At 48.8% G+C, this 20,915-nt stretch overlaps 1 protein-coding gene across 1 annotated transcript in view; it reads left to right on the top strand.

Moving 5' to 3' along the window:
• Nucleotides 1-3,068: 3,068 nt before the first annotated feature.
• The window catches only part of SLC5A2 (solute carrier family 5 member 2), a 76,689-nt gene continuing 58,842 nt past the window's right edge, over nt 3,069-20,915 (top strand). The window contains exons 1-3 of the mRNA XM_063935503.1: nt 3,069-3,140; nt 6,011-6,115; nt 7,166-7,225. Coding sequence (XP_063791573.1) covers nt 3,072-3,140; nt 6,011-6,115; nt 7,166-7,225 — 234 coding nt within the window. The 5' untranslated portion in view covers nt 3,069-3,071. The remainder of the gene's footprint in view (nt 3,141-6,010; nt 6,116-7,165; nt 7,226-20,915) is intronic.

The raw sequence follows: 20,915 nt of genomic DNA, 5'->3' as shown, positions 1-20,915 counted from the left end.
AACCTCAGTAGCTTGTAATCTTTTTGCCAGCAAGGGGACACCTACCCTAGGTAAAGAAGATGTTTGAGGTGTAGGATTACATCTGTCTAAATACCTGAGGAAATCAGATTCAAATCCCCACATAAAATAAGGGGCTCATTAATAAATGGGATGAGAGTAGCCAATACTGTTTGGGGAAAAAAGATCTAAGCTAGTCATTAGTGGCATAAATATCAGAGAGAACATAGTTCTGTCCATGTATCAATGAGGAGACTACAACGAATCTTCAGTTTGGATCAGATATAATATTCATTATGACAATAGCAATAGAGCGTTTAATCAGAATAGCTACACCATGTTCAGGGTTGTGACCTCCGCTGGAATCAAATGGGTTTCTTGTATAAAAGCCAAACACAAATTTATTTTAAGAGAAAGGTGGATTTTTCTACCCTTAATTGGTTAATCCCGCCAATGTTCCCCATCTTGATATCAGGCATCACTTAGCAGAGAGCACAAAAGGAAGGAGTAGGCCAGTGTCATCTGAATTGCCTGTACGTAACAAAGGGGAGGTGAAGGTGGTGGGGAGGGATGGAATGAGAGGGAAGAGAGAGACTGATAAGGGGCAACACAGGTAACAGCTTTACTAATATTAATTGGAATAAAACTTCCACAGAACCTATTACAGCAAGTAACCAATAGCAATAACTCAAACAATCAGCCAACAAGATAGGAGATCCCATCCCCTCTATGCCAAGTGGTATTATATAATATTTTCCCGGATACCATAGGGAGCATAAAACATGTCCTCTAGAACAGGGATAACTATATGAACAGTAAGGTTAGAAACAGCTGATTTTATGGACAGCAGCTTAGATGATGCGTCATCAGGTAGAAGACATGAAATTATCAGTGAGCAACAAACAAGCATTTAAAACTGGATCATTAAACATTGAAAGAGCATCCAAAGAAAGTATCATAAGCCACGCTAGCAGACTGCACACCGTGGTTAGCAGGAGAGGCGAAGCAAAGCAATCATTCCTGATCAGTAAGTGTTGTTCTTCAGCAGGAGGCAGGCCAATAATATCCGAAGCAGCAATCCTTGAGCATTCAACAACATAGGCAGTGGCATCAGCTGGGATGTGACGTCTTTATAGGTATACCATCATATACCTATTGCTATTGTCTTTATAGGTATACCATCATACACAGTCAAGCAGGATAGAGTTTTCAACCCTCTGTAATAGGCTGAGAGCATAGAGGGGAGAAAGATTTGTAGGCTCTAGTCAATGCCACAGAGTAGCCTTGAGAAATATGGTGTTTGTGGCTCTCCCACTGTAGTGATTTCACATATGGCATGATGGTGTCCAAAATGCCACCTTATGAAGATAGTTCATGCACCTTAAAAGTATGACCCGGGGTCAGGAAGGGTGCAGGACCCACTCTATGTACTCTCTATTACCGGGTCATGGCATTCTGCGTCGATACCCAAAAGAGTAGGTAAAGCGTTACATAAAAGTGCTAGGGCCATCCCATTAACTGCCTCCGCTAAGCCCACCAGCTTAATATTGTTTCTGCGGGACCAGTTCTCTAAGTCCACCAGCCTAACATTATTTCCGCGGGACCTGTTCTCTAAGTCCACCAGCCTAACATTGTTTCTGCGAGACCTGTTCTCTAAATCCTCCAGTTTATTCCATAATTTATAATTTTCAGTGTGAGCTCTTCAACCAAATGTTTGCTGCCAGAGATATCGTGCGTAGCCACTTCCAGCTGCTGCTCCATGCCAGTGACCCTCTGTGAGGGGACTGTAATTGGGCAGTGATAGCAGTGACTGCTTGAGTGAGAAGAAGGGCCATGGTAGATTTGATGTCCTCCACAATAGATCACAGGAGCATCAGGGCATGGCATACCTGAGGACTTGCAGGATCCACCTTAGCAATGGCTTTCTTTGAAGCTGGTGAGACCCAGTCCGCATCATTATCTGGCACCATGATGCCCGCAGTGCAGCATTTCTTCTGGCAGGGAGGTTGTGGAACAGGCTGTGGCAAGGAGGTTAGGAAATGAACCATGAGGGCCTGCAGTATGGGGAGTAGGGTCTGGTGCGGTATTGGGGGCTGTGGACATCATTGTAAAGTCACATTCTGCATGGGGGATGGGACAGAGCTCAGTGATGGACAATCCTCAGTCCATCAGACCAGAACAGGAATTCCTGGTATACATCCATTTTTATGACCTAAAAATGTATAAGCGATGTATACACAGTGTTTATGGCTGCGTGCACGTACTCACAGTATTCATGGGTGGGGAATAAACACATGCTCACCATTTTCAAGGGTGGACGCAATGGCACACAGAGATTGGGGGGAGGGGGGAGCATATATTCACAGTATTGATGGGTGGGGCATGTACAGGTAATACTCAAGGGTTTTGATACATATACATGGTACTTAGGGGTGGGGATATGTATACACAGTATTCAGGGTTGGGAATACATATATACAGTGATCATGGGGGACACATTCACATTGTTTAGTGATGGGGAGACATACACACAGTGTTCATGGTTGGGTACAAGTACGTACAGTGTTCAGCAGTAGGGGCACATATACACAGTGTTCAGGGGTAGGGGCACATATACACAGTGTTCAGGAGTGGAGACATGTACACACATTACTAAGGGGTGGGGATATGAACACACAGAGTTCAGGTTTGGGGATACTCAAAGTAAGTAATGTATACATAGCATTAAGAGAGCAGAGTCACATACAGATAGTATTTAAGACTGATGATATGTACACATAGTATACAAGGGTGTTCCACTACTATTCATAGACTGAAATAGTGAACACGCAATATATTTGAGTGGTTATGTATTCAGGGGGGAGTCACATACACCGTATTTAGGGTGTGGGATCATGTACTAGCCTCACTGAGTTGTGGGGCCACACACAGTACATGATTCCTACAATAGATCATACTATGTTATTACAGTATATTTGTTATTTTCTCTCAGGTTGCATTATCTGCATATATTATGCTTATGAATATTGTTTAGAACTGTTAAGTAACTTTTCTATAATTTCATTTTACAGTCCATGCGTCGTGCTAATCGGGGAACAGTTGGAGGATACTTTCTGGCCGGAAGAAGCATGTCATGGTTTCCTGTAAGTAACATAGTCTAAGTATCATCTTTTTATTCTATCTCCCAGTTTTCACCCATACTTGTCACAGTTAGTGAATTCTCCTGAATCATAAAATAATGAGATGTCCTGTAAACGCTATCTATACACATCCTGCATCTCCTGTCATCAACATATCCTGTATCCTCTGTCTGTGCATGTCCTACATCCCCTGTCATAGACTTATCCTGTATTCCCTGTCTGTGCACTGACTGCATCCCCTGTCATCAACTTATCCTGTATCCTCTGTCTGTGCGCTGACTGCATCCCCTGTCATCAACGTATCCTGTATCCTGTCTGTGCACTGACTGCATCCCCTGTCATCAACTTATCCTGTATCCTCTGTCTGTGCACTGACTGCATCCCTTATCATCAACTTATCCTGTATCCTCTGTCTGTGCGCTGACTGCATCCCCTGTCATCAACGTATCCTGTATCCTGTCTGTGCACTGACTGCATCCCCTGTCATCAACTTATCCTGTATCCTCTGTCTGTGCACTGACTGCATCCCCTGTCATCAACTTATCCTGTATCCTCTGTCTGTGCACTGACTGCATCACCTGTCATCAACTCATCCTGTATTCCCTGTCTGTGCACTGACTGCATCCCCTGTCATCAACTTATCCTGTATCCTCTGTCTGTGCACTGACTGCATCCCCTGTCATCAACTTATCCTGTATCCTCTGTCTGTACACTGACTGCATCCCCTGTCATCATCTTATCCTGTATCCTCTGTCTGTGCACTGACTGCATCCCCTGTCATCATCTTATCCTGTATCCTCTGTCTGTGCGCTGACTGCATCCCCTGTCATCAACATATCCTGTATCCTCTGTCTGTGCGCTGACTGCATCCCCTGTCATCAACATATCCTGTATCCTCTGTCTGTGCACTGACTGCATCCCCTGTCATCAACATATCCTGTATCCTCTGTCTGTGCGCTGACTGCATCCCCTGTCATCATCTTATCCTGTATCCTCTGTCTGTGCACTGACTGCATCCCCTATCATCAACTTATACTGTATCCTCTGTCTGTGCACTGACTGCATCCTCTGTCATCAACTTATCCTGTATCCTCTGTCTGTGCGCTGACTGCATCCTCTGTCATCATCTTATCCTGTATCCTCTGTCTGTGCACTGACTGCATCCCCTGTCATCAACTTATCCTGTATCCTCTGTCTGTGCACTGACTGCATCCCCTGTCATCAACTTATCCTGTATCCTCTGTGCGCTGACTGCATCCCCTGTCATCAACACATCCTGTATCCTCTGTCTGTGCACTGACTGCATCCCCTATCATCAACTTATCCTGTATCCTCTGTCTGTGCACTGACTGCATCCTCTGTCATCAACTCATCCTGTATCCTCTGTCTGTGCGCTGACTGCATCCTCTGTCATCATCTTATCCTGTATCCTCTGTCTGTGCACTGACTGCATCACCTGTCATCAACTCATCCTGTATTCCCTGTCTGTGCACTGACTGCATCCCCTGTCATCAACTTATCCTGTATCCTCTGTCTGTGCACTGACTGCATTCTCTGTCATCAACATAACCTGTATCCTCTGTCTGTGCACTGACTGCATCCCCTGTCATCAACTTATCCTGTATTCCCTGTCTGTGCACTGACTGCATCCTCTGTCATCAACACATCCTGTATCCTCTGTCTGTGCACTGACTGCATCCCCTGTCATCAACTCATCCTGTATCCTCTGTCTGTGCACTGACTGCATCCCTTGTCATCAACTTATCCTGTATCCTCTGTCTGTGCACTGACTGCATCCCCTGTCATCAACTCATCCTGTATCCTCTGTCTGTGCGCTGACTGCATCCCGTCATCAACTTATCCTGTATCCTCTGTCTGTGCGTGTCCTGCATCCCCTGTCATCAACTTATCCTGTATCCTCTGTCTGTGCACTGACTGCATCCCCTATCATCAACTTATCCTGTATCCTCTGTCTGTGCGCTGACTGCATCCCCTATCATCAACACATCCTGTATCCTCTGTCTGTGCACTGACTGCATCCCCTGTCATCAACTCATCCTGTATCCTCTGTCTGTGCACTGACTGCATCCCCTGTCATCAACTTATCCTGTATCCTCTGTCTGTGCACTGACTGCATCCCCTGTCATCAACTTATCCTGTATCCTCTGTCTGTCTGTGCACTGACTGCATCCCCTGTCATCAACTTATCCTGTATTCCCTGTCTGTGCACGGACTGCATCCCCTGTCATCAACTCATCCTGTATCCTCTGTCTGTGCGCTGACTGCATCCCCTGTCATCAACTCATCCTGTATCCTCTGTCTGTGCGCTGACTGCATCCCCTGTCATCAACTTATCGTGTATCCTCTGTCTGTGCGTGTCCTGCATCCCCTGTCATCAACTTATCCTGTATCCTCTGTCTGTGCACTGACTGCATCCCCTGTCATCATCTTATCCTGTATCCTCTGTCTGTGCACTGACTGCATCCCCTGTCATCATCTTATCCTGTATCCTCTGTCTGTGCACTGACTGCATCCCCTGTCATCAACACATCCTGTATCCTCTGTGCGCTGACTGCATCCCCTGTCACTTACCAGTCATCAGGTAGGTCGTCAGATCATCGTTATGGCGATTCATCGTACACCACAGTACACTCTACAGGAGAATGCGTTGGAGACTTTGTATCATTGTACTAAAGCGCCTCTCGCCCTAAGGATTTAGTTTCTGTCTCTCATTCAGGTCAACAGCATTGTATTAAAGGTCGATGTCGGCAGAAGTGCGATGTCTTAGTCTTACTATGTAACCATGTATGACATACCCGTAAGATAATGGGGCGAGACCTATGTCCCTCTCTGACCACTGTCTCTCTCTACAGGTTGGGGCGTCTCTCTTTGCCAGTAATATTGGCAGTGGTCACTTCGTGGGTCTGGCTGGCACCGGGGCAGCAAGCGGTCTGGCTGTGGCTGGATTTGAATGGAATGTAAGTACTAGTGAATTGCTGTAGAGAGATGTGGGAGGACAGGACAGTGCTCTGTGCTATTAGAAGTCATAGAGGTAAACTTATCTATTTTCTGCCCGTTTTGCAAAACCACAAATTTATCAAAGTCAAACTGGAGCGGAATCTGAAAAACTGACAGACTATGAAACGCTTTAGAACATCAGACCAACAATCATGCTGCTCAGGGTATTCCCTTAGCTTGTGTAGCTGGGTGTCTGCTGGAAGTGACGTGTGTGCAGGTGCTGATATTGCAGAGTTATGTAGGTACACACCAGTGGAAGACTCAAACTGTGAACAGCCCAGTTACTTACACAGTGATGTTTATTGATATATAGCAGGAACAGACGTACTCACTGTTACATGTACACTGGTGATGGAGTGGGCATTTCATACAGCTGACCAGCCAGTGATGTTTATTGATATATAGCCGGAATAGACGTACTCACTGTTACATGTACACTGGTGATGGAGTGGGCATTTCATACAGCTCACCAGCCCGTGATGTTTATTAATATATAGCAGAGACAGACGTACTCACTGTTACATGTACACTGGTGATGGAGTGGGCATTTCATACATTTCACCAGCTAGTGATGGATAGTAGTGAAGGGATGCAGAGACAAGTTGTGGATTGCAGGTAATCGTAGGTCTCTCCGGAGCTAAGCTGGAGACTTCTGTCTCCAAACATGTCACACTACATAGTGTCAATATAGCCCATGCACATGCTCAGCAGAGATCTCTGTGGCCATCTTGGGCTAGGGCATGAAACCACCCTGGAGAACAGGAAGATTGGAGACTACAGTAGCGCTCTCCTCTTTCTTCAGGAATACATAACAAGATCAGCATATTTGCAAATACACACTACTAATGACAAAAATCTTTAGCATTCTGAATTGTGCTCATTTTGTGACCAATACTGCACCAGTACCCTAGCTTCTATATAATGATGTATGATACTACTGAGTAATAACACCATGTATACTGTACATCACACTGTTCTATTACTCATCTCCCTGTGTCTCTGTCTTCCAGGCGCTCTTTGTGGTATTGCTCATGGGTTGGGTTTTTGTTCCTGTGTATCTGACAGCTGAGGTAAGAAGCAAATCAAAGAACTGTATCTCACTAAGACATATGAGCATAGATCGAGAGAGAGGGAAGAAGCAGCAGAGAGAGAGAAATGTCTTCTCCAGCAGTGACCTACAGAGACAGGAATGTGGAGGATCTGCCGGAGTGGCACTGATTGTGGAATGTTCTGCAGGAGTTGCATGGAGAGGAAGGAAGGTTCTACAGCAGTAACAGAGGGGGAGGGGTGGCACAGATTGGGGAAGGTTCTGGAGGAGGAGCAGAGAGAGAGGAAGAAAGGTTCTACACCAGTAGAGTGGCACAGATTGGGGTAGGTTTTCCAGAATGGCACAGAGAAAGATAGGATGAAGATCTCCAGGAATGGAACAGATAAAGCAAGGTTCTGGAAAAGAGGGCACAGCAAGGGAAAATATCTCCAGGATGGACACACAGAGAGGGAGATGGTGAGGATCTCCAGGAATGGCACAGATTGAGGAAGGTTCTCCTGGAGTGCACAGCTCTCTGTGAGGGGGAATAACTACAGAAGTGACACAAATGGAAGAAGGTTCTGCAAGAATGGCTCAGATGGGGAAGGCTTTCTAGGAGTAGCACAGATTGAGGACAGTTCTACAGAAGAATGCACAGATATGGTAAGGGGGAGGAACTTCAGGAGTGTCACAGAGGGAGGGAGGTTCTGCGAGAATGGCACAGACTGAGGAAGGATCTCCAGGAGGGGGACACTGAGAGGGAGATGGCGAGGATCTCCAGGAATGTCACAGATTGATGAAGGTTCTCCTGCAGTGCACAGAGAGGGTGAGGGGGAGTAGCTGCAGGAGTGACACAAAGGGAAGGAGGTTCTGCAAGAATGGCTCAGACAGACGAAGGTTCTCCAGGAGGGACACAGAGAGGGACTTGGTGAGAATCTCTAGAAATAGCACAGATTGAGGAAGGTTCTCCAGTAGTGCACAGACAGGAGAGAGGAAGGAACTTCAGGAGCAACACAGAGGGAGGGGGGTCTTGCAAGAGTTGCCAGGCTCAAGGAAGATTCTATTGCAGGGACACACTGAGAGGGAGAGGGTGAGGATCTCCAAGAATGTCACAGATTGAAGAAGGCTCTCCAGGAGTGCACAGATTGAGGAAGGTTCTGTAGGAGGATCACAGAGAGTGGAAGGTTCTGCAGGAGAGGGGAGAGTGAGGGGAAATATATCCAGGAGGGACACACAGAGAGGGAGATGGTGAGGATCTCCAAGAATGGCACTGATTGAGGAAGGTTCTCCAGGAGTGCACAGACAGGGTGAAGGGGAGTAACTGCAGGAGTGCACTGATTGAGGAAGGTTCTCCAGGAGTGCACAGACAGGGTGAAGGGGAGTAACTGCAGGAGTGCATGGATTGAGGAAGGTTCTGTAGGAGGAGCACAGAGACTGGAAGGTTCTGCAGGAGAGGGCAGAGGGAGGGGAAATATATGCAGGAGGTACACACAGAGAGGGAGATGGGGAGGATCTCCAGGTACAGATTGTAGAAGATTCTCCAGGAGTGCACACACAGGAGAGAGGGAAGAACATCAGGAGTGACACAGGGGGAGGGAGATGGTGAGGATCTCCAGGTACAGATTGTAGAAGATTCTCCAGGAGTGCACACACAGGAGAGAGGGAAGATCATCAGTAGTGACACAGGGGGAGGGAGATGGTGGGGAACTCCAGGTACAGATTGTAGTAGACTCTCCAGGAGTGCACACACAGGAGAGATGGAAGAACATCAGGAGGGACACACAGAGAGGGAGATAGTGGGGAGCACCAGGTACAGATTGTAGAAGATTCTCCAGGAGTGCACACACAGGAGAGAGGGAAGAACATCAGGAGGGACACACAGAGAGGGAGATAGTGGGGAGCACCAGGTACAGATTGTAGAAGATTCTCCAGGAGTGCACACACAGGAGAGAGGGAAGAACATCAGGAGGGACACAGGGGGAGGGAGATGGTGAGGATCTCCAGGTACAGATTGTAGAAGATTCTCCAGGAGTGCACACACAGGAGAGAGGGAAGAACATCAGGAGGGACACACAGAGAGGGAGATGGTGAGGATCTCCAGGTACAGATTGTAGAAGATTCTCCAGGAGTGCACACACAGGAGAGAGGGAAGAACATGGGGAGTGACACAGGGGGAGGGAGCATAGGCGTGCGCAGCACATTTTATAAGGGGGTGCACAACTGGAGTGGCGTGCCTTGCACTGCCTACCGGACATGCCAAGCACCATATATTAGCAGTCAGAGAAAAGGAGGGAGAAAAAGAGAAAGGCGAGACAGAGGGTAGAGAGAGAGGGCCAGGGTAGAGAGAGAGGGGGTACAGGTGGCACTGTGTAGCTCATTCTGTCCACGTACCCCTAGTACAAGCATCACTGTGTGTGTGTCCCTTCAGTACATAACGCACTGGGTACCTGAGGCAGCAGCGGTTCACCCTTTCAGCACCGGCAGCAGCGGTTCCCCTCTTCTGGTTTCTGTTGGATTGTGACGTTGGGCAACAGCATCAGAGAGGAGAAGAAAAGGTGAGAGGAGGGACTGGATCACCTCCTCCCGCTAGTACTGCGTTGACAGTGCTGCTGTATATGCCCCTTCAATGCATCACACTGCCGCAGGTCCCTGCTTAAAATAAGAATTTACTTACCGATAATTCTATTTCTCATAGTCCGTAGTGGATGCTGGGGACTACGAAAGGACCATGGGGAATAGCGGCTCCGCAGGAGACTGGGCACAAAAGTAAAGCTTTAGGACTACCTGGTGTGCACTGGCTCCTCCCCCTATGACCCTCCTCCAAGCCTCAGTTAGGATACTGTGCCCGGATGAGCGTACACAATAAGGAAGGATTTTGAATCCCGGGTAAGACTCATACCAGCCACACCAATCACACCGTACAACTTGTGATCTGAACCCAGTTAACAGCATGATAACAGCGGAGCCTCTGAAAAGATGACTCACAACAATAATAACCCGATTTTTGTAACAATAACTATGTACAAGTATTGCAGACAATCCGCACTTGGGATGGGCGCCCAGCATCCACTACGGACTATGAGAAATAGAATTATCGGTAAGTAAATTCTTATTTTCTCTAACGTCCTAAGTGGATGCTGGGGACTCCGTAAGGACCATGGGGATTATACCAAAGCTCCCAAACTGGCGGGAGAGTGCGGATGACTCTGCAGCACCGAATGAGAGAACTCCAGGTCCTCCTCAGCCAGGGTATCAAATTTGTAGAATTTAGCAAACGTGTTTGCCCCTGACCAAGTAGCTGCTCGGCAAAGTTGTAAAGCCGAGACCCCTCGGGCAGCCGCCCAAGATGAGCCCACTTTCCGTGTGGAATGGGCTTTTACAGATTTTGGCTGTGGCAGGCCTGCCACAGAATGTGCAAGCTGAATTGTACTACAAATCCAACGAGCAATAGTCTGATTAGAAGCAGGAGCACCCAGCTTGTTGGGTGCATACAGGATAAACAGCGAGTCAGATTTTCTGACTCCAGCCGTCCTGGAAACATATATTTTCAGGGCCCTGACTACGTCCAGCAACTTGGAATTCTCCAAGTCCCTAGTAGCCGCAGGTACCACAATAGGCTGGTTTAAGTGAAACGCTGAAACCACCTTAGGGAGAAATTGAGGACGAGTCCTCAATTCTGCCCTGTCCGTATGAAAAATTAGGTAAGGGCTTTTATAGGATAAAGCCGCCAATTCTGAGACACGCCTGGCTGAAGCCAGGGCTAACAGCATTACCACTTTCCATGTGAGATATTTTAAGTCCACAGTGGTGAGTGGTTCAAACCAATGTGATTTTAGGAACCCCAAAACTACATTGAGATCCCAAGGTGCCACTGGAGGCACAAAAGGAGGCTGTATATGCAGTAACCCCTTGACAAACGTCTGAACTTCAGGAACTGAAGCTAGTTCTTTTTGGAAGAATATCGAAAGGGCCGAAATTTGAACCTTAATGGACCCTAATTTTAGGCCCATAAACAGTCCTGTTTGCAGGAAATGCAGGAAACGACCCAGTTGAAATTCCTCTGTAGGGGCCTTCCTGGCCTCGCACCACGCAACATATTTACGCCAAATACGGTGATAACGTTGCACAGTTACATCCTTCCTGGCTTTGATCAGGATAGGAATGACTTCATCCGGAATGCCTTTCTCCTTCAGGATCCGGCGTTCAACCGCCATGCCGTCAAACGCAGCCGCGGTAAGTCTTGGAACAGACAGGGTCCCTGCTGGAGCAGGTCCTTTCTTAGAGGTAGAGGCCACGGGTCTTCCGTGAGCATCTCTTGAAGTTCCGGGTACCAAGTCCTTCTTGGCCAATCCGGAGCCACGAGTATAGTCCTTACTCCTCTCCTTCTTATGATTCTCAGTACCTTGGGTATGAGAGGCAGAGGAGGGAACACATACACTGACTGGTACACCCACGGTGTTACCAGAGCGTCCACAGCTATTGCCTGAGGGTCCCTTGACATGGCGCAATATCTGTCCAGTTTTTTGTTGAGGCGGGACGCCATCATGTCCACCTTTTGGTTTTTCCCAACGGTTCACAATCATGTGGAAGACTTCTGGGTGAAGTCCCCACTCCCCCGGGTGGAGGTCGTGTCTGCTGAGGAAGTCTGCTTCCCAGTTGTCCACTCCCGGAATGAACACTGCTGACTGTGCTATCACATGATTTTCCGCCCAGCGAAGAATCCTTGCAACTTCCGTCATTGCCCTCCTGCTTCTTGTGCCGCCCTGTCTGTTTACGTGGGCAACTGCCGTGATGTTGTCCGACTGGATCAACACCGGCTGACCCTGAAGCAGAGGCCTTGCCTGACTTAGGGCATTGTAAATGGCCCTTAGTTCCAGGATATTTATGTGAAGTGACGTTTCCATGCTTGACCACAAGCCCTGGAAATGTCTTCCCTGTGTGACTGCTCCCCAGCCTCTCAGGCTGGCATCCGTGGTCACCAGGACCCAGTCCTGAATGCCGAATCTGCGGCCCTCTAGAAGATGAGCACTCTGTAACCACCACAGGAGAGACACCCTTGTCCTTGGAGACAGGGTTATCCGCTGATGCATTTGAAGATGCGATCCGGACCATTTGTCCAGCAGATCCCACTGAAAAGTTCTTGCGTGGAATCTGCCGAATGGAATCGCTTCGTAAGAAGCCACCATTTTTCCCAGGACCCTTGTGCATTGATGCACTGACACTTGGCCTGGTTTTAGGAGGTTCCTGACTAGCTCGGATAACTCCCTGGCTTTCTCCTCCGGGAGAAACACCTTTTTCTGTACTGTGTCCAGAATCATCCCTAGGAACAGCAGACGTGTCGTCGGAATCAGCTGCGATTTTGGAATATTTAGAATCCACCCGTGCTGTCGTAGTACTACTTGAGATAGTGCTACTCCGACCTCTAACTGTTCTCTGGACCTTGCCCTTATCAGGAGATCGTCCAAGTAAGGGATAATTAAGACGCCTTTTCTTCGAAGAAGAATCATCATTTCGGCCATTACCTTGGTAAAGACCCGGGGTGCCGTGGACAATCCAAACGGCAGCGTCTGAAACTGATAGTGACAGTTCTGTACCACAAACCTGAGGTACCCTTGGTGAGAAGGGCAAATTGGGACATGGAGGTAAGCATCCTTGATGTCCAGAGACACCATATAGTCCCCTTCTTCCAGGTTCGCTATCACTGCTCTGAGTGACTCCATCTTGAATTTGAACCTTTGTATGTAAGTGTTCAAGGATTTCAGATTTAAAATAGGTCTCACCGAGCCGTCCGGCTTCGGTACCACAAACAGCGTGGAATAATACCCCTTTCCCTGTTGTAGGAGGGGTACCTTGATTATCACCTGCTGGGAATACAGCTTGTGAATGGCTTCCAATACCGCCTCCCTGTCGGAGGGAGACGTCGGTAAAGCAGACTTCAGGAACCGGCGAGGGGGAGACATCTCGAATTCCAATTTGTACCCCTGAGATACTACCTGCAGGATCCAGGGGACCACTTGCGAGTGAGCCCACTGCGCGCTGAAATTCTTGAGACGGGCCCCCACCGTGCCTGAGTCCGCTTGTAAGGCCCCAGCGTCATGCTGAGGACTTGGCAGAAGCGGGGGAGGGCTTCTGTTCCTGGGAAGAGGCTGCCTGCTGCAGTCTTTTTCCCCTTCCTCTGCCCCGGGGCAGATATGAGTGGCCTTTTGCCCGCTTGCCCTTATGGGGACGAAAGGACTGAGCCTGAAAAGACGGTGTCTTTTTCTGCTGAGAGGTGACCTGGGGTAAAAAGGTGGATTTCCCAGCCGTTGCCGTGGCCACCAGGTCCGATAGACCGACCCCAAATAACTCCTCCCCTGTATACGGCAATACTTCCATATGCCGTTTGGAATCCGCATCACCTGACCACTGTCGCGTCCATAACCCTCTTCTGGCAGAAATGGACAGCGCACTTACTCTTGATGCCAGAGTGCAAATATCCCTCTGTGCATCTCGCATATATAGAAATGCATCCTTTAAATGCTCTATAGTCAATAATATACTGTCCCTGTCCAGGGTATCAATATTTTCAGTCAGGGAATCCGACCAAGCCACCCCAGCACTGCACATCCAGGCTGAGGCGATTGCTGGTCGCAGTATAATACCAGTATGTGTGTATATACTTTTTAGGATATTTTCCAGCTTCCTATCAGCTGGTTCCTTGAGGGCGGCCGTATCAGGAGACGGTAACGCCACTTGTTTTGATAAGCGTGTGAGCGCCTTATCTACCCTAGGGGGTGTTTCCCAACGCGCCCTAACCTCTGGCGGGAAAGGGTATAATGCCAATAATTTTTTAGAAATTAGCAGTTTTTTATCGGGGGAAACCCACGCTTCATCACACACCTCATTTAATTCATCTGATTCAGGAAAAACTACGGGTAGTTTCTCTAACGTCCTAGTGGATGCTGGGGACTCCGAAAGGACCATGGGGAATAGCGGCTCCGCAGGAGACTGGGCACAAAGTAAAAGCTTTAGGACTAGCTGGTGTGCACTGGCTCCTCCCCCTATGACCCTCCTCCAAGCCTCAGTTAATATTTTGTGCCCGAACGAGAAGGGTGCATGCTAGGTAGCTCTCCTGAGCTGCTTAGAGTAAAAGTTTAAATAGGTTTTTTATTTTCAGTGAGACCTGCTGGCAACAGGCTCACTGCATCGAGGGACTAAGGGGAGAAGAAGCGAACTCACCTGCGTGCAGAGTGGATTGGGCTTCTTAGGCTACTGGACATTAGCTCCAGAGGGACGATCACAGGCCCAGCCATGGATGGGTCCCGGAGCCGCGGAGCCGGCCCCCTTACAGAGCCAGAAGAGTGAAGAGGTCCGGAAAATCGGCGGCAGAAGACGTCCTGTCTTCAATAAGGTAGCGCACAGCACCGCAGCTGTGCGCCATTGCTCTCAGCACACTTCACACTCCGGTCACTGAGGGTGCAGGGCGCTGGGGGGGGGCGCCCTGGGACGCAATGAAAATACCTTAAATGGCTAAAAATACATCACATATAGCTCCTGGGCTATATGGATGTATTTAACCCCTGCCAGTTTTCCACAAAAAAGCGGGAGAAAGGCCGCCGAAAAAGGGGCGGAGCCTATCTCCTCAGCACACAAGCGCCATTTTTTCCTCACAGCTCCGTTGGAGGAAGGCTCCCTGACTGTCCCCTGCAGTCCTGCACTACAGAAACAGGGTAAAACAAGAGAGGGGGGGCACTAAATTGGCATATTAATATATACAGCAGCTATATTAGGGAAAAACACTTATATAAGGTTATCCCTGTATATATATATAGCGCTCTGGTGTGTGCTGGCAAACTCTCCCTCTGTCTCCCCAAAGGGCTAGTGGGGTCCTGTCCTCTGTCAGAGCATTCCCTGTGTGTGTGCTGTGTGTCGGTACGCTGTGTCGACATGTATGAGGAGGAAAATGGTGTGGAGGCGGAGCAATTGCCTGTGTTAGTGATGTCACCCCCTAGGGAGTCGACACCTGACTGGATGGTCTTATGGAAAGAATTACGTGATAGTGTCGGCACTTTACAAAAGACTGTTGACGACATGAGACAGCCGGCAAATCAGTTAATACCTGTACAGGCGTCTCAAACACCGTCAGGGGCTATAAAACGCCCGTTACCTCAGGTCGATACAGACACTGACACTGACTCCAGTGTCGACGGTGAGGAAACAAACGTATTTTCCAGTAGGGCCACACGTTACATGATCACGGCAATGAAGGAGGTTTTGAACATTTCTGATACTACAAGTACCACAAAAAAGGGTATTATGTGGGGTGTGAAAAAACTACCCGTAGTTTTTCCTGAATCAGATGAATTAAATGAAGTGTGTGATGATGCGTGGGTTTCCCCCGATAAAAAAACTGCTAATTTCTAAAAAATTATTGGCATTATACCCTTTCCCGCCAGAGGCTAGGGCGCGTTGGGAAACACCCCCTAGCGTAGATAAGGCGCTCACACGCTTATCAAAACAAGTGGCGTTACCGTCTCCTGATACGGCCGCCCTCAAGGAACCAGCTGATAGGAAGCTGGAAAATATCCTTAAAAGTATATACACACATACTGGTATTATACTGCGACCAGCAATCGCCTCAGCCTGGATGTGCAGTGCTGGGGTGGCTTGGTCGGATTCCCTGACTGAAAATATTGATACCCTGGACAGGGACAATATATTATTGACTATAGAGCATTTAAAGGATGCATTTCTATATAGGCGAGATGCACAGAGGGATATTTGCACTCTGGCATCAAGAGTAAGTGCGATGTCCATTTCTGCCAGAAGAGGATTATGGACGCGACAGTGGTCAGGGGATGCGGATTCCAAACGGCATATGGAAGTATTGCCGTATAAAGGGGAGGAGTTATTTGGGGTCGGTCTATCGGACCTGGTGGCCACGGCAACGGCTGGAAAATCCACCTTTTTACCCCAAGTCACCTCGCAGCAGAAAAAGATACCGTCTTTTCAGGCTCAGTCCTTTCGTCCCCATAAGGGCAAGCGGGCAAAAGGCCACTCATATCTGCCCCGGGGCAGAGGAAGGGGAAAAAGACTGCAGCAAACAGCCTTTTCCCACGAACAGAAGCCCTCCCCCGCTTCTGCCAAGTCCTCAGCATGACGCTGGGGCCTTACAAGCGGACTCAGGCACGGTGGGGGCCCGTCTCAAGAATTTCAGCGCGCAGTGGGCTCACTCGCAAGTGGACCCCTGGATCCTGCAGGTAGTATCTCAGGGGTACAAATTGGAATTCGAGACGTCTCCCCCTCGCCGGTTCCTGAAGTCTGCTTTACCAACGTCTCCCCCCGACAGGGAGGCGGTATTGGAAGCCATTCACAAGCTGTATTCCCAGCAGGTGATAATCAAGGTACCCCTCCTACAACAGGGAAAGGGGTATTATTCCACGCTGTTTGTGGTACCGAAGCCGGACGGCTCGGTGAGAGCCATTTTAAATCTGAAATCCTTGAACACTTACATAAAAAGGTTCAAGTTCAAGATGGAGTCACTCAGAGCAGTGATAGCGAACCTGGAAGAAGGGGACTATATGGTGTCTCTGGACATCAAGGATGCTTACCTCCATGTCCCAATTTACCCTTCTCACCAAGGGTACCTCAGGTTTGTGGTACAGAACTGTCATTATCAGTTTCAGACGCTGCCGTTTGGATTGTCCACGGCACCCCGGGTCTTTACCAAGGTAATGGCCGAAATGATGATTCTTCTTCGAAGAAAAGGCGTCTTAATTATCCCTTACTTGGACGATCTCCTGATAAGGGCAAGGTCCAGGGAACAGTTAGAGGTCGGAGTAGCACTATCTCAAGTAGTACTACGACAGCACGGATGGATTCTAAATATTCCAAAATCGCAGCTGATTCCGACGACACGTCTGCTGTTCCTAGGGATGATTCTGGACACAGTACAGAAAAAGGTGTTTCTCCCGGAGTAGAAAGCCAAGGAGTTATCCGACCTAGTCAGGAACCTCCTAAGACCAGGCCAAGTGTCAGTACATCAATGCACAAGGGTCCTGGGAAAGATGGTGGCTTCTTACGAAGCGATTCCATTCGGCAGATTCCACGCAAGAACTTTTCAGTGGGATCTGCTGGACAAATGGTCCGGATCGCATCTTCAAATGCATCAGCGGATAACCCTGTCTCCAAGGACAAGGGTGTCTCTCCTGTGGTGGTTACAGAGTGCTCATCTCCTAGAGGGCCGCAGATTCGGCATTCAGGATTGGGTCCTGGTGACCACGGATGCCAGCCTGAGAGGCTGGGGAGCAGTCACACAGGGAAGAAATTTCCAGGGCTTGTGGTCAAGCATGGAAACGTCACTTCACATAAATATCCTGGAACTAAGGGCCATTTACAATGCCCTAAGTCAGGCAAGACCTCTGCTTCAGGGTCAGCCGGTGTTGATCCAGTCGGACAACATCACGGCAGTCGCCCACGTAAACAGACAGGGCGGCACAAGAAGCAGGAGGGCAATGATGGAAGTGGCAAGGATTCTTCGCTGGGCGGAGAATCATGTGATAGCACTGTCAGCAGTGTTCATTCCGGGAGTGGACAACTGGGAAGCAGACTTCCTCAGCAGACACGATCTTCACCCGGGGGAGTGGGGACTTCACCCAGAAGTCTTCCACATGATTGTGAACCGTTGGGAAAAACCAAAAGGTGGACATGATGGCGTCCCACCTCAACAAAAAACTGGACAGATATTGCGCCAGGTCAAGGGACCCTTAGGCAATAGCGGTGGACGCTCTGGTAACACCGTGGGTGTACCAGTCAGTGTATGTGTTCCCTCCTCTTCCTCTCATACCAAAAGTACTGAGAATCATAAGAAGGAGAGGAGTAAAGACTATACTCGTGGCTCCGGATTGGCCAAGAAGGACTTGGTACCCGGAAATTCAAGAGATGCTCACGGAAGACCCGTGGCCTCTACCTCTAAGAAAGGACCTGCTCCAGCAGGGACCATGTCTGTTCCAAGACTTACCGCGGCTGCGTTTGACGGCATGGCGGTTGAACGCCGGATCCTGAAGGAAAAAGGCATTCCGGATGAAGTCATCCCTACCCTGATCAAAGCCAGGAAGGATGTAACCGCACAACATTATCACCGTATTTGGCGTAAATATGTTGCGTGGTGCGAGGCCAGGAAGGCCCCTACAGAGGAATTTCAACTGGGTCGTTTCCTGCATTTCCTGCAAACAGGACTGTCTATGGGCCTCAAATTAGGGTCCATTAAGGTTCAAATTTCGGCCCTGTCAATATTCTTCCAAAAAGAATTGGCTTCTGTTCCTGAAGTTCAGACGTTTGTCAAGGGAGTACTGCATATACAGCCTCCTTTTGTGCCTCCAGTGGCACCTTGGGATCTCAATGTAGTTTTGGGATTCCTAAAATCACATTGGTTTGAACCACTCACCACTGTGGACTTAAAATATCTCACATGGAAAGTGGTAATGCTGTTAGCCCTGGCTTCAGCCAGGCGTGTCTCAGAATTGGCGGCTTTATCCTATAAAAGCCCTTACCTAATTTTTCATACGGACAGGGCAGAATTGAGGACTCGTCCTCAATTTCTCCCTAAGGTGGTTTCAGCATTTCACTTAAACCAGCCTATTGTGGTGCCTGCGGCTACTAGGGACTTGGAGGATTCCAAGTTGCTGGACGTAGTCAGGGCCCTGAAAATATATGTTTCCAGGACGGCTGGAGTCAGGAAATCTGATTCGCTGTTTATCCTGTATGCACCCAACAAGCTGGGTGCTCCTGCTTCTAAGCAGACGATTGCTCGTTGGATTTGTAGTACAATTCAGCTTGCACATTCTGTGGCAGGCCTGCCACAGCCAAAATCTGTAAAAGCCCATTCCACACGGAAAGTGGGCTCATCTTGGGCGGCTGCCCGAGGGGTCTCGGCTTTACAACTTTGCCGAGCAGCTACTTGGTCAGGGGCAAACACGTTTGCTAAATTCTACAAATTTGATACCCTGGCTGAGGAGGACCTGGAGTTCTCTCATTCGGTGCTGCAGAGTCATCCGCACTCTCCCGCCCGTTTGGGAGCTTTGGTATAATCCCCATGGTCCTTTCGGAGTCCCCAGCATCCACTAGGACGTTAGAGAAAATAAGAATTTACTTACCGATAATTCTATTTCTCATAGTCCGTAGTGGATGCTGGGCGCCCATCCCAAGTGCGGATTGTCTGCATTACTTGTACATAGTTATTGTTACAAAAATCGGGTTATTGTTGTTGTGAGCCATCTTTTCAGAGGCTCCTTCTGTTATCATGCTGTTAACTGGGTTCAGATCACAAGTTGTACGGTGTGATTGGTGTGGCTGGTATGAGTCTTACCCGGGATTCAATATCCTTCCTTATTGTGTACGCTCGTCCGGGCACAGTATCCTAACTGAGGCTTGGAGGAGGGTCATAGGGGGAGGAGCCAGTGCACACCAGCTAGTCCTAAAGCTTTTACTTTGTGCCCAGTCTCCTGCGGAGCCGCTATTCCCCATGGTCCTTTCGGAGTCCCCAGCATCCACTACAGACTATGAGAAATAGAATTACCGGTAAGTAAATTCTTATTTTTTTCACACCCCACATAATACCCTTTTTTGTGGTACTTGTAGTATCAGAAATGTTCAAAACCTCCTTCATTGCCGTGATCATGTAACGTGTGGCCCTACTGGAAAATACGTTTGTTTCCTCACCGTCGACACTGGAGTCAGTGTCCGTGTCTGGGTCTGTGTCGACCATCTGAGGTAACGGGCGCTTTAGGTCCCCGACGGTGTTTGAGACGCCTGTACAGGTAATAACTGATTTGCCGGCTGTCTCATGTCGTCAACAGTCTTTTGTAAAGTGCTGACACTATCACGTAATTCCTTCCATAAGACCATCCAGTCAGGTGTCGACTCCCTAGGGGGTGACATCACTATTACAGGCAATTGCTCCGCCTCCATACCATTTTCCCCCTCATACATGTCGACACAACGTACCGACACACAGCACACACACAGGGAATGCTCTGATAGAGGACAGGACCCCACTAGCCCTTTGGGGAGACAGAGGGAGAGTTTGCCAGCACACACCAGAGCGCTATATATATACAGGGATAACCTTATAAGTGTTTTTCCCTTATATAGCTGCTGTATAGATTTATCTGCCAAATTAGTGCCCCCCTCTCTTGTTTTACCCTGTTTCTGTAGTGCAGGACTGCAGGGGAGAGTCAGGGAGCTTCCCTCCAACGGAGCTGTGAGGAAAAATGGCGCCAGTGTGCTGAGGAGATAGGCTCCGCCCCCTTCTCGGCGGCCTTTCTCCCGCTTTTTTAAGGAAAAATTGGCAGGGGTTAAATGCATCCATATAGCCCAGGAGCTATATGTGATGTATTTTTTGCCATATAAGGTGTTTTTATTGCGTCTCAGGGCGCCCCCCCCCAGCGCCCTGCACCCTCAGTGACCGGAGTGTGAAGTGTGCTGAGAGCAATGGCGCAGAGCTGCGGTGCTGTGCGCTACCTTATTGAAGACAGGACGTCTTCTGCCGCCGATTTTCCGGACCTCTTCAGTCTTCTGGCTCTGTAAGGGGGCCGGCGGCGCGGCTCTGGGACCCATCCATGGCTGGGCCTGTGATCGTCCCTCTGGAGCTAATGTCCAGTAGCCTAAGAAGCCCAATCCACTCTGCACGCAGGTGAGTTCGCTTCTTCTCCCCTTAGTCCCTCGGTGCAGTGAACCTGTTGCCAGCAGGTCTC

This window comes from Pseudophryne corroboree, chromosome 7 (genome assembly GCF_028390025.1).
Source record: "Pseudophryne corroboree isolate aPseCor3 chromosome 7, aPseCor3.hap2, whole genome shotgun sequence".
Classification (NCBI taxonomy): Eukaryota; Metazoa; Chordata; class Amphibia; order Anura; family Myobatrachidae; genus Pseudophryne; species Pseudophryne corroboree.
The sequence above is the reverse complement of the archived record's forward strand: the minus strand, read 5'-3'. Positions and strand labels throughout refer to the sequence as shown.